The sequence below is a fragment of the Pogoniulus pusillus genome, chromosome 14 (assembly GCF_015220805.1).
Source record: "Pogoniulus pusillus isolate bPogPus1 chromosome 14, bPogPus1.pri, whole genome shotgun sequence".
Taxonomy (NCBI): domain Eukaryota; kingdom Metazoa; phylum Chordata; class Aves; order Piciformes; family Lybiidae; genus Pogoniulus; species Pogoniulus pusillus.
Window position 1 is genome coordinate 27,835,733 of NC_087277.1, and position 14,432 is coordinate 27,850,164.

The 14,432-nt window shown below is 44.9% G+C and overlaps 1 protein-coding gene across 3 annotated transcripts in view; it reads left to right on the top strand.

Annotated features, from left to right (window-relative positions):
• Positions 1–14,432, top strand: part of TMEM67 (transmembrane protein 67) — a 46,824-nt gene that overhangs the window by 3,351 nt on the left and 29,041 nt on the right. For 2 of the 3 annotated variants that reach the window (XM_064154689.1, XM_064154688.1), the window contains exons 2-9: positions 2,955–3,054; positions 3,482–3,551; positions 3,657–3,731; positions 5,968–6,030; positions 9,678–9,832; positions 9,953–10,061; positions 10,829–10,915; positions 13,407–13,472. In XM_064154689.1, the coding sequence (XP_064010759.1) occupies positions 2,955–3,054; positions 3,482–3,551; positions 3,657–3,731; positions 5,968–6,030; positions 9,678–9,832; positions 9,953–10,061; positions 10,829–10,915; positions 13,407–13,472 (725 nt within the window). Of the gene's footprint in view, positions 1–997; positions 1,092–2,954; positions 3,055–3,481; positions 3,552–3,656; positions 3,732–5,967; positions 6,031–9,677; positions 9,833–9,952; positions 10,062–10,828; positions 10,916–13,406; positions 13,473–14,432 lie in introns of all 3 variants that reach the window. The other variant, XM_064154690.1, reaches the window with a different exon arrangement.

Consider the following 14,432-nt stretch of genomic DNA (forward strand, 5'->3'; position numbering starts at 1 on the left):
GATGTTAGGAGGAAGTTCCTGGCAGAGAGAGTGATTGGCATTGGAATGGGCTGCCCAGGGAGGTGGTGGAGTCACTGTCCCTGGAGATGTTGAAGCGAAGCCTGAATGAGGCACTTAGTGCCATGGTCAAGTTGATTGGCTAAGGCTGAGTGCTAGGTTGGACTGGATGAGCTTGGAGGTCTTGATTGATTCTATGATTATCCCAAGACCTAGACAAATATCCATTTATGTTATGATCATTCTTCTGTTTCTTTCTCTTTCCTCTAATGGTGGCCTTTATCTTTGATGCTGTGCCAAGGCTTACGCAAGAAAATATGATAGTGAAGAGGGGAATAGAGGATCAGCAGCTAACTTCATTTTCCTCATGGAGTTTTGCTCTGTAGTGCTGCTACATAGTGTGAAATCAGTGTGGATATGAACTGTTTAGAAAGGTGCAAAATTCCTCCCAGTTATATAAGCTGGTTCACTTCACAGAGAGAGTGATTTCCCATTGGAATGGGCTGCCCAGGGAGGTGGTGGAGGCACCGTCCTTGGGGGCCTTCAAGAAAAGCCTGGATGAGGCACTTAGTGCCATGATCTAGTTGACTGGCTAGGGATGGGTGCTAGGTTGGACTGGATGATCTTGGAGGTCTCTTCCAACCTGTTTGATTCTATGATTCCTCCATTTCTAATTATTTCTGTATATTTATGTGAAAATTTCTACTTAGGCATTGTTATGTTTGCTGATTTTTTTTTCCACTGCAGATCCTTTACACCTCCTGTTAAATCTTCCACTTTTAATCAGCTCTTACCTTCACCAAAGGATGTTAACTGTTGGGTTCAAAATCTTGGTTTAGTCTGTGCCTGCATAGGAATTATTTTGTCAGACTTCAGCCTTTTTTAAAGCTTCATGGATGTTATTGATGTTATTATGTCAGAAGCATCTGGATCAAGCTTTCTTCACAGGTAGTGAATGATATGTTTGAAAATGCTAATGGTTTGTTACCTTTTACTTTAGAGTGGAGTTACTCAGGATGGGTGGAATTGTATTGTTTGCCCTAAAGGTCTAACTTCAGAAGGAAAATGTAAATGCCTCAATAATGAAATATTAGGTAAGAAATATATGCAACCTATGAGACATTAGTGCTTGGTTTAGATATTTTAGTTTCTTAAGACATGTTTTACTATTAAATGAGAAAGGAAATTGAACATATGTTTTAGTCTTGTAAACTTTGCCAGACAGAGACCATCAGCTTCATCTTGAAACCCACCCCTCAGACATTTATAGACATTGATAAGGTCACCTCTGGCTCTCTCAGTCTTTCTTCACAGGAGAGATGTCCCCCAGTAATCCATGTAGCTGTCCATTGGACTCCCCACCATATTCCTCCCTCTCTTGAACTGGGGAAGCCCAGAACTCCGGGACACAATATTCCAGGTGTAGTCTCAGCAGGACAGAGTAGAGGGGTATAAGAACCTCCCTAGACCTGCTGGTCACGCTTTTCTTGGTGCACTCCAGGATGCCCTTGGTCCTCTTGGGCACAAAGGCCACATTGCAGAGCTTGCTATCCTCCATCACTCCAAGGTCTTTCTCCACAGGCCTGCTCTGCAGCAGGACAACCCCTAGTCTGTCCTGGTGTCTGGTGGTGTTCCTTCTCAGATGCAGAACTCTGCACTTGTCCTTATTGAACTTCATGAATTAATATTCTAATTATTTTGATTCTCTTTATATATTTTTTGTTTGGTTTTGATAATCAGACTTGCAGTCTCTTGCCAAATTATTTACTTGCTGGAAGATGCAGTTTCAAAACTTTGAATCAGTGACATTTGCATCAATCATTTTTGGGGAGAATGAAAAAAATAAATCCAGCAGTTCATAAACTTGATGTTTTGAGTTTTAGCTTTCCACTGAAGTCTTGCTTTGAAATTCACTTCAGAATAGAATCACAGAATCACAGAACATTGGAGGTTGGAAGGGACCTCCAGAGATCATTGAGCGCAACGCCCTGCCAAAGCAGGATCACCCAGGGTAGTCTGCACAGGGATGCATCCAGATGGGTTTTAAGTCTCCAGAGAAGAAGATGCCACAACCTCTGTGGGCAAGCTGCTCCAGTGCTCTATCACCTTCACTGTAAAGAAGTTTCTCCTCATGTTCACAGGCTCACAGGATGTCAGGGGTTGGAAGGGACCCAAGGAGATCATCCAGTCCAACCCCCCTGCCAGAGCAGGGCACTACTATCTGACACAGATCACAAAAGAACACATCCAGACAGGCCTTGAAAGTCTCTAGAGAAGGAGACCCCACAACCTCTCTGAGGAGCCTGTGCCAGTGCTCTGTGACCCTCACAGCAAAGAAGTTCCCCCTTGTGTTGAGGCAGAACCTCTTTTGCTGCAATGTTGAGGTGAAGCCTTCTGTATTCCAGTTTGTAGCTGTTGCTCCTTGTCTTACTGCTGCTGAGCCCTGAAAAGAGATTTGCCTCAGCCACTTGACACCCACCCCTCAGATATTTATACACATCAATGAGATCTCCTCTCAGCCTTCCCCAGCCTAAACAGCCCCGGGACTCTCAGTCTCTCTCCACAGGGGATATGCTCAAGTCCTCCAATAAATAAGAAAGGAGCAGCATTAAATACTGCATTTCTCATTAACACTAAAGTGCAGGTACATAGCTATAAGCCATGCAGACTTGTGTCCCTGGGCAGCCCACTCTAGTTGGATGTGTCCCTGCTGACTGCAGAAGGGTTGGGCAGGATGACCTTTGAGGGTTCCTTCCAACCCAGTGCAATCTGTAAATCTCTACATCCATCTGCAGTGGATGTTACTTGCAAATTATGCTCTTGATTGCTTTTAAAAAGAAAATCTTTGCATTTACTTTAGATTTGCACAGACGCTTTGTTTTCTCACACTTCTCTTAACCTGTATGCTATGCTGAGCAGCATGCAATTTTATCACAGTAGTCTTTTCTTCTCCTTAGTGGAAAGAAGCACTGATGGCATGTTGCTTAATGAGGCTTTGTGCATACGTTGTAATGGAAGTGAGCCCTCCTGGTCTGCTTCAGATGCCTCAGGAAACAGGTGAATGTTCCTTACCTTCTGTGATGACCAAAGTGAATGTGTCCTCTTGGGTTTTAATGGAGGAACAGTCTGTATCTTTAGGGTGATAGTTTTAAAAGCAGTGAAGTGGAAATCCTCAGCCCCATATCAAACTCAGTGGTTTGTGTTCACCAAAGTCCTTATATGACCAAGGACTTGATTTGTTTGTTTGTTTTACTTTGATGTGACTAAAGAGTGAGCAAGCAGAAAGAGAATTTAGATTCACTGCTTCATTTCTTTTCTGCTTCACTGACAGTAGAACCAAATGAGTAATATCTTTTGGATTTTAGTTCAAATTAGTGAAGATGATGACAGTATTATCAGGCCTACTATTTAATCAGCTTCCACTAAATACTGATTTTATCATTCACTACATTTTAAGTGCAGCCTTCATGTTTGTGATCCACAGGTGTGTAAGATGTGAACAAACATTCATCAACGTAAGCAAGTCTTGTGACTGCAGCAGCCCAAATATTTTAGTAAGTAAAAGAAAGAAAGTACACATTGAAAGTCAGGAAAAAAACAGCTATGCTGATAAGTGTTTACATTTCCTTTTTTTATGTGTGTGTGTTTCATTGTTTCAGACTGGGGGATTATGTTTCAATGCTGCTGAAAGTTTACCCCTGAAAGGAGTTGCAACTGTTCGTTTTGGACAGCTAGTAAGTGCTTTTAGTGTCAAACGTTGTCATTATTTACTTGCAGTAAGTATTTGAAATCCCTTTCCTGGAAAACAAAGGTGGTGGCTTGTTGTCTGACCACAGTGACTGCAAGGTAATTTGCACCAAGGTGCAGTGTAGGCATGGAGACCAAGCAAGCATTGTTCTAATGGAATATGCAGAAGGAAATTCATGCCCTGTTGGAAGCTTAAAAAAAAGAAGTCATTTGGTATTGTGATGGTTTGGGAGTTACCTGCCCTCTCTCCCACCCACTCTTACAAAATCACCCAGCCAGCTGGAAGTTAAGGAATGAAGATTCATATTCACAGCTTAGTACAATATACAAGCAGATATTTACACTATTTACAGCTATAGACAGAAATAGACAAGTTAAAAGTAATACAGAAACACAGCAGCCCTCCCAGAAACCTGAGTCCCCAGGAGGGGCTCCCAACCACCCTTCCACCTTCCTTCCACTCCTCTACCTTATCCCAGAGTTTGCCTTATGTGCAAGGTGAGTTTGGAGGATCAGCAAGGGGGGTTAGAAAGCAGAAGAATTAGTTACACAGAAGAAACCCAGGGAGAAACACAGACTGAGAGACAGAGACACACAAACTGTCTTATCTATATTTGTGTTGCCTTTATACATATCAGCAAGCCTGTGAGTGAAGTAGACATCACCATTGTTTCCTTTTCACAGCCTGTGATTTATTGTTTCTCATTAAAATATTCCAGTTAGCCTCAAACCAGCACAAGTACCCATACAAGTAGCATGTGGTCTATTGTATTAGTTGTATGCATTTCAGTCACCTCAAATAATGCCTCCAGTTCTGGTGTCCCCAGCATAAGAAAGGCACAGAGCTGGTGGAGGGAGTCCAGAGGAGGCCAGAAAGATGATCACCTAGCAGCACCTCTGCTAGGAGGATAGGCTGAGGGAGCTAGGGGTGTTCAGCTTGGAGAGGAGAATACTCCAGGAGTACCTTAGAGCTGCCTTCCAACACCTGAATGGATCCTCCAGGAAGGCTGCAGAGGGACTTTCTATAAGGGTGTCTAGTGATAGGACAAGGAGGAATGGTTTAAAGCTGAGGGAGAGCAGGGTTAGGCTGGATCTTAGGAAGTAGTTCTTCAGTATGAGAGTGATGAGACTCTGAAATAGTCTGTCCAGAGTGACTGTGGCTGCCTTCTCCCTGGAATTGTTCAAGGCCAGGTTGAATAAGGCCTTGGGTAAGCAACTGTAGTGGAGAGGCATCCTTGTCCTTGGCAGGAGCAAAGAATCTCTGAGGTCACTTCCAATCTACGCCATTCTATGATTGTATGACTCTTGTATCACAAAAAAGTGCTGAAGATTCTGTGAGGGTCTCTGGTCCTTTTTTACCTTGTTTTAATATATAAAATTGTCATTCATATGAAATATTTGAAAGAAGATAAAGGGCAGACAGACCTGATAGAAGAAAGTAGACACCTAATACTGTTTGAGGTGGTGTATCTAATTGTTGAACTTCCTGAACTGCCCAGGTGGCCAAGAGAGCCAATGGCATCCTGGCCTGGATCAGGAACAGTGTGGCCAGCAGGACAAGGGAGGTTATTCTGCCTCTGTACTTAGCACTGCTCAGGCCACACCTTGAGTGCTGTGTCCAGTTCTGGGCTCCTCAATTCAAGAGAGTTGTTGAGGTGCTGGAACATGTCCAGAGAAAGGCAACAAAGCTGGTGAAGGGCCTGGAACACAAACCCTATGAGGAGAGGCTGAGGGAGCTGGGGGTGTGCAGCCTGGAGAAGAGGAGGCTCAGGGCTGACCTCATTGCTGTCTACAGCTACCTGAAGGGAGCTTGTAAGCAGGTGAGGTTGGGCTCTTCTGCCAGGCAACCAACAATAGAACAAGGGGACACAGTCTCAAGATGTGCCAGGGGAGGTCTAGGCTGGATGTTAGGAGAAAGTTGTTGGCAGAGAGAGTGATTGGCATTGGAATGAGCTGCCCAGGGAGGTGGTGGAGTTGCCATCCCTGGAGGTGTTCAAGAAAAGCCTAGATAGGGCACTTAGTGCCATGGTCTGGTTGACTGGCTAGGGCTGGGTGCTAGGTTGGACTGGATGATCTTGGAGGTCTCTTCCAACCTGGTTGATTCTGTGATTCTATGATTATTACCTGCTCAGTTAAAAGGAGCACCTGAGAGAGATTTCCAGAATGTTGGCTTGTGAATAAATTGTTCAGAGCAAAGAGAGTGAAGCAGTTCCTTCTTTACAGGGTTTAACACTGACCTCAGCCTGGTTCCTGCAAACCCTGCAGTCCTCAGCCTCTGCCTGTTGGGTGAGTTTCATTACTGCTTGCAGTTTGCTTTTCTTCTCGAGGTGATGCTCTCTGTAAAAGCCTGGCATTTCAGTTGTTGGAATTGGAAAGCTTGCCTGCCTTCAAAGAATCTTATTTTGAGGTGACAGTAGCTAAGAAAGAAAGAATTATACATGGAGTTTAGAAAGAGTTGATACCAGTGCAAGTCTCCAGGGTTGGACTCTTCACAAGGTGAATGATGTTAGAGATGAACTCCTGCAGGAGTCAGTTGCTTTGTGAACTCTTTGTGTATGTATCCAGGAAAGGATCACTCAGAAAATCAACTTTTTTCCATGTTCAGTATTCATTGGCAGCTTCTCTTTACTTTTCATTTGTCTTTCAGTTGCTCCTTTTGTTTTGGCATGGAGAAGGGTAACCACAAACCCATCCTTTTTTGCTTTGCTTTACATGTGCAGGTGTTGTTTACCATATCGTTACTCCAGGTGGCAGTAACCACGTAAGGAATAGTGTCTGCCACAACAGGATCATGCTCTGCCTCTTCTTTATCAACTCTGTTGTCACACATCCTCATTTCCCTTCCATACTCCTTTTCTCTAAATCAGGTTTTAACTTCTTAGTGCCATGAAGATGCTCAGAGGGCTGCAGCAGCTCTGCTATTAGGACAGGCTACAAGAGTTGGGGCTCTGCAACCTGGAGAAGAGAAGGCTTTGAGGACACCTTATAGTGGTCTTCCAGTTTCTGAAGGGGGCGACAGGAAGGCTGGGGAGGGACTATTGACAAGGTCTTGTAATGACAGGACGAGTGGTAATGGGTTTAAACTGGCAGAGGGGAGATTTAGACTAGATGTTAAGAAGAAATTCTTTCTAGTGAGGATGCTGAGACACAGGATGCCCAGGGAGGTTGTGGCTGCTCCCTCCCTGGAGGTATTGAAGGCCAGGTTGGATGAGGCCTTGAACGACCTCTTCTAGTGGGAGGTGTCCCTGCCTATGGCAGAGGGTTGGAACTGGATGAGCTTTAAGGTCCCTTCCAACCTAAATCCTTCTATGATTCTATTTCTTCTCCCAGCCTATCACAACCCAAAGGCTTACCTGGCTTAGAGGTGTGTAAAACACTTAACAGTGGATTTTCAGGTAATACACAAGCACACAAATGTTCTGCAGTTCTTTGTCAGAGGTTACTACAAATTGCTGTTAGTAAATTGAATACATTTGTGATGAATAAAGAAAATATCTTTGTATTCCAATGATAGTATCACTCAATAGTAGATACTGCAATACTACAATCTACTCCAACATTATCACTAGTAAAGCAACAGTTAGCATCACAATAGTACCAATGCAGTGCTCATCAGTAGTGGGGTCTCAAAAAAATCACCTACTCTTGAAGTCTCACTTTGAAGATGATCAGTGTAAGGGAGGCTGGAATCAGCTAGGTGTCCCTGCTGTCTACAACTACCTGAGGGGTGTTTGTGGCCAGGAGGAGGTTGCTCTCTTCTCTCAGGTGGCCAGCACCAGAACGAGAGGACACAGCCTCAGGCTGTGCCAGGGGAGATTTAGGCTGGAGGTGAGGAGAAAGTTCTTCCCTGAGAGAGTCATTGGACACTGGAATGGGCTGCCCGGGGAGGTGGTGGAGTCGCCGTCCCTGGAGCTGTTCAAGGCAGGACTGGACGTGGCACTTGGTGCCATGGTCTAGCCTTGAGCTCTGTGGTAAAGGGTTGGACTTGATGATCTGTGAGGTCTCTTCCAACCTTGGTGATACTGTGATACTGTGTGGTCCCCAGCTGTGACCTGGTAACTGGCCTAGGAGAACTCAGAAAAATGTTTGTTCAGAAATAGGTCTCTGTGTGTGTGAGAGAGGGAAGCAGTCAGGGACATGAGGTGGAATAGGACAGCACCACCTGGAACATCCAATATCTATCATGCTTTATATTCTCTCAGACCAGTTTTTATTTTAACAGGATGGGTTTCTGCTCTTTCAGCTAAAACAGCCCATTCTTACTTTCTTAGCATGCTTTCCCTCTTTTCCTGGCCGTTTTTCACTTTTCCAGATAACAAGTTGCTGATAGAGTTGTTGGGTTTGTGCATATTGATGCAAAGCTGGTGAGGGGCCTGGAACACAAACCCTATGAGGAGAGGCTGAGGGAGCTGGGGGTGTGCAGCCTGCAGAAGAGGAGGCTCAGGGCAGACCTCATTGCTGTCTACAACTACCTGAAGGGAGGCTGTAGCCAGGTGGGGTTGGTCTCTTCTGCCAGGCAACCAGCAATAGAAAAAGGGGACACAGTCTCAAGCTGTGCCAGGGCAGGTCTAGGCTGGATGTTAGGAGGAAGTTCTTGCCAGAGACAGTGATTGGCATTGGAATGGGCTGCCCAGGGAGGTGGTGGAGTTACCATCCCTGGAGGTGTTCAAGAAAAGCCTGGCTGAGGCACTTAGTGCCATGGTCTGGTTGACTGGTTAGGCCTGTGTGCTAGGTTGGGCTGGCTTATGTTGGAGGTCTCTTCCAACCTGGTTAATTCTATGATTCTATCTCTGGCTGTCACTGGTGTTTATCTGCTGCACTCCTTAATGATGTTTCTCACTACCATGCCCAGTTGTCAACTAGCAGGCATTCAGCAGTATTTCAGTATTTCAGCTGACTTAGGTTCAGCATTTTCCCAGGTCACCTTTGTAGCTGCTCCCATCACCATGTAGTCAGGTGGGGGTTGGTCTCTTCTGCCAGGCAGCCAGCAGCAGAACAAGGGGACACAGTCTCAAGTTGTGCCGGGGGCAAGTGTAGGCTGGAAGCTCTTCTCAGAGAGAGTGATTGGCATTGGAATGGGCTGCCCAGGGAGGTGGTGGAGTCACCATCCCTGGGGGTGTTCAACCAAAGCCTAGATAGGGCATGTAGTGCCATGGGCTAGATGACTGCACAGGGCTGGGTGCTAGGTTGGACTGGATGATCTTGGAGGTCTCTTCCAACCTGGTTGATTCTATGATCTCATGCACACAGCTCTTGAGTTGTATTCTCCTGCTTATCCCATTCTTTTTTTTTTTTAACAAACTGAGACTATCCTCATCACTTCAGTAAGTTTATCCTGTCTGTCTGCCTCACCCTGCTCAGCTCTTAGAGGTCCTGCTTGAATGAGATGTGCAGCTGCTCATCTGACCCACACAAAGACACTAGATGGTGGCAACTTAATCCTGGTGCTGTAATCACTGCACACAGGTGCCAGGCATCACTTCTGCCTATCGTGAAGCAATGGTTTGCTTAGCAAAATTAAACGTTGGTATAAACACAACCTAGTACTAAATATATTTGTTCTATATGCAACTATACATGACAGACTTAGGTCTTTGATGGAGTCACCTTTTTCCTGCAGCCTGAGTGGTGTTAACCATTTTGATTCTTACTTTGTTTTCTAAATGGAGATGTTGTGATTTCTCTTGCATCATACCACCTAGCTGATGCAATTAAAATCAACTGGAAAAGTGAGAGCATTGATTTCATCCTGCCAGAATATGGAACCAGAATAACTGGGAGAAAATATTAGCTGTTGACAAAATGAAATGACTTTAAAGTAAAAATGGCAGGTTAGGAATGGCTTTTTAGACAGAACATTAATTTTATGACTGCCTTACCAAAAGGAGGGGTGAATAAATACTCTTGTGTGTTCTTGTGTTTATCCATTGCAGTCACACTCTAATCTGACAGCATGCCAAGCTCTTGGAAATATGTGTGTGATGAATATGAACTCCTTGAGTCCTGCAAGTGCTGATGCCTGTGGTTTGTTTCAGTATATTTATGTCAATACAGCAAGGTTAGGCATTGTCCATTCAGTAGCCTTCTGGTAAGTTGCCTTTTCCATAGCTTTCAATCTTTAACAGTGTTTTATGGAAGTTATTATTCTGAATGTTCTTTGATGCTAAACATTGTATTTCTTTAGAGAAAACGTTGTCATTGTTTTCAGGAGGCACAGCCTTCCATGGCTATATTATGGTGATCAACCAGGATTAGCATCCCAAGTGCTTGAGGGAAATCATTTCCCTACAGTCTTCAGTTTTAAAGACACAGATAAGGTAAGTATTGGGTAGTAGACATAGCCATAGAATGGTTTGGCTTGGGAGGGACCTTCAAGGTCATTTAGTTCTACCCCTGCTGCCATGGGCAGGGACACCTTCCACTAAAGCAGGTTGCTCAAGGTTCCATCCAACCTGGCCTTGAACATCTCCAGGGAGAGGACATCCACGACCTCCCTGCACAACCTGTGCCAGTTTCTCACCACCCTCACTGGAAAGAATTTCTTCCTAACCTCCAGTCTAAATCTGCCCTCCTCAAGCTTCAATCCATCCCCTCTCATCCTGTCACTACAAGCCTTTGTAAAAAGTCCCTTCCTGGCTTTCTTCTAGGCCTGAGTTACTGTTTCATTTGGGCCAACAAAGACCTGCAGGGCCATGGAATCATAGAATGGTTTAGGTTCAAAGAGACCTCAAAGATAGCCAATTCCAACCCCTCACCATAGGCAGGGACACCTCCCACTAGAACAGGTCACTCGAGGCCTCATCTAACCTAGCTTTGAACACCTCCAGGGAGGGAGCATCCCTGAGCAACCTGTGCCAGTGTTTCACCACCCTCACTGGAAAGTTCTTCCTAACATCTAGTTTAAATCTCTCCTCTGCCAGTTTAAACCCATTACCCCTCATCCTGTCATTACATGGGGAAGCAGATATTAGAAAGAGAGCACCATCCCATGAAGCAGTTCAGATTTGTTCTAGATGTGGCTCTCCTAAAGATAATATCCACTTTATGGCAGTTTCATTGCTTCTTTGTATTTTTTCATCATCAGGATGTAAAGCTACAATTCATTGCAGCCTCATTTGATGCAGCAGGAAACTTTCTTAAATGGCAAAGTCTGGAAGGAGGCATCTTACAGGTATGTTTGGTTTTCATTATCTTTTGTCTATAACATAACATTCTGATTGCCTTTAACCAAGTTAAGACAGAAATAATGAGTTTACTACACTAGTGACAGTTCATAAGATACCTGATAGAGCTAGATTAGGGAAAACAGCCCTTGATTCTTGCTCACTATTGCAAACCTCTAAGGTTATCCTCTCTGCAAAATCAAAAGTATAAATTCAGCAACATTGCCTTAATCCATTGGAACAAAATAAATGTGGAGTATTGGAAATGTCTGAAAATCAGTTGTAGTTGTTTAGAAACAGCTATGCTCAACAGCCAGCTCAGTATGAGCCAGCACTGTGGCCAGGTGGCCAGCAAGGCAAACAGCATCCTGTGGCTGTCAGGACCTGGGCAGTGATTGCCCCCCTGTACTCAACACTGGTGAGGCCACACCTCAAATATTGAGTTCAGTTTTGGACCTCTCCCTGTGAGAAAGACATTGAGGCACTGGTGTGTGTCCAGAGAAGGGTAATGAAGTCACAAATTGGGTACAGAATGGCTGAGGGAACTGGGTTTGTTTAGCCTGGAGAAAAGGAGACTCAGAGGAGACCTTCTCCCTTTCTACAACTAAACAGAAAGCAGGTTGTAGTGAGATGAGTGTTGATCTCTTCTGATTATAGGATGAGAGGAAATAGCCTCAAGTTGCAGCAGGGGAAGTTTAAATGGGATCTTAGGAAAAAATTCTTCACCGAGACAGTTGTAAAGCACTGGAACAGTCTGCCCAGAGAAGTGAATTTATTTAGAACCACAGAATATTAGGGTTTGGCAGAGACCTCAGGAAATCATGCCAGTGCAGGATCACCCAGGGAAGGCCACACAAGAACACATCCAGGCAGGCCACACAAGAACACACCCAGGCAGATGTGTTAAATGTCTCCAGAGAAGGAGACTCCACAACCTCTCTGGGCAGCCTCCTCCAGGGCTTTGTCACCCTCACAGAGAAAGTGTTTTTCCTTCTGTTCATGTGGAACCTCCTCTGCTCCAGCTCGCACCCACTGCCTCCTTGTCCTATCACTGGACATCACTAACAGCAGGAATTGACAGCTGCAAAGCACTACAGAGTAGAATTTGTTTAGCAGCCCAGTGGTGATCTAGGCTCTCAGCAGCTCCCTAGGCAGGCAACAATAGGAACACTAGCAAGAACAACTGGGAATTGTCTGTCACTTTTTCTAGGCTCTTCACATCACTCTTGGAGCATGTCACTTCAAATGCTCCAGTATCTACAGAAGAGCAGCTGGCAATCAGGATTTAGATAAGGACTGCTGTTTCTTTGGTTATTGTCTCAGGATGAGCTGTCTTGCATCTGCCTCTCAGATTTTGAGGAGCAGTAGTGTCTGGGATAGCAGGTTACTAAGCCAATAGAAAATTAAATACTCTGACATAGATTTTAGGGTCTATTGAGACATGTTCATCTCCTAAAGGCAGAGCTTTTGGCAGCTGTCAGGGCTCACTGTGGGGAGGGGAACAGCTCTTCCATTCAAAGCCTTTTTTCACAGATTCACAGAATGTTAGGGGTTAGAAAGGCCCTCTAGAGATCATCAAGTTCAATTCCCCTGCCAAAGCAGGCTCACCTAGGGCAGGTCACACAGGAACACATCCAGGTGGGTTTTGAAAGTCTCCTGAGAAGACTTCACAACCTCTCTGCGCAGCCTGCTCCAGGGCTCTGGCACCCTCACAGGGCAAATTTTTTTCCTTCTGTTGATGTGGAACCTACTCTGTTACAGGTTGCACCCTTTGGTCCTATTGGACACCATCAAAAAGAGACCATCAGGTTTACCCTGACACCCAACCCTCAGATATTTGTAGACATTGATAAAATCCCCTCTCAGCCCTCTCTTCTCAAGACCAAACAGCCCCAGGTCTCTCAGTCTGTCTTCACAGGAGAGATGTTCTTTGTTGGACTCTCTCCACCTGATCCAGGACTAGACATAGTATTCCAGGTGTAGTCTCACAAGGGTGTGCATGATGGTATCACAGTGCTGAACCCATCTCAAAGCATAGTTGTAGCAATTCCCAGCATTCCAGATGTGCACTAATGGAATTGTGGTGGCAAGAGATAGGGCTGGAGAAAATGGTTACAAGCTGGACCAGGGGAGGTTCATGCTGGGCATTAAGAAATATTTCTTCACTGAAAGGGTTTGCAAACATTGGAATTGTCTGCCCAGGACAGTGCTGGAGTCACCACCCCTGGAGGTGTTTAAGCAGCCTGTGGAGCTGGTACTTAGGGACATGGTTTAGTGCTGACCCTTCAGTGCTGGGTGGAAGGCTGGACTGGATGATCTTGAAAGTCTCTTCCAGCAAGATATATTCTGGGATATTAGTACAATAAGTAATTGTGATACCTTTTCAGATTCCCTCTGTTCTTAAAAAAATAGAGCTGTGAACAAGACATAAACTGTAAATATTTCATCTGAGAAAATGGTACCTTTTAATTAACCTCATTATATTTATGTTTTGCTCAGCTTTGTCCTGATACCCAAACTAAATTGGATGCAGCTTATGCATTTGGAACAACTTACCAACAAAGTGTAAGTAAGGGATAAAACACTCTTCTGAACTTGAAATTGAGTTGTTTTTTTAAGCCATCAGTAATTCAGAACATACTGAAGGACCTCTGGAGTTTAACCATTAGGTGCAGCATGGTCCTTTCTTGTCATACTCTTGCTTTATTTATTTATTTGTTTGTTTAATTATAGAGTGAAGTAATTGGGGGGGGGAGTGTATTTAATTGCATAACAAAACTTGTTAGTTACATAGGATAAACAAGATAAATTGAATTGGCATTCCAATTGATGAGGTTGCTGCCTCATCAGTTGAAGAACACAATGCTTGAATTCCCACAGTCATATACAGTTTCACAGATTGCACTGGGTTGGAAGGAACCCTCAAAGGTCATCTTGACCAACCCCCTGCAGTCACCAGGGACACTTCCAACTAGAGCAGGCTGCCCAGAGCCACATCCAATTGGATCTTGAATGTCTCCAGGGATGGAGCCTCAAGCACATCCCTGGGCAGCCTGTTCCAGGATTTCACCACTCTCATTGTGAAGAACTTCTTCCTTATGTCCAACCTAAATCTCCCCTGCTCCAGTTTCAAACCACTGCTGCAAGTTGTAGAATCACAGCATCAATCAGGTTGGAAGAGACCTCCAAGCTCATCCAGTCCAACCTAGCACCCAGCCCTAGCCAATCAACCAGACCATGGCACTAAGTGCCTCATCCAGGTTTTGCTTCAACACCTCCAGGGACGGTGACTCCACCACCTCCCTGGGCCAATCACTCTCTCTGCCAACAACTTCCTCCTAACATCCAGCCTATATCTCCGCTGGCACAACTTGAGACTGTGTCCCTTTATTCTATTGCTGGTTGCCTGAGAGAAGAGGCTGACCCTCACCTGGCTACAGCCTCCCTTCAGGTAGTTGTAGACAGCAATGAGCTCTGCCCTGAGCCTCCTCTTCTGCAGGCTGCACACCCCCAGCTCCCTCAGCC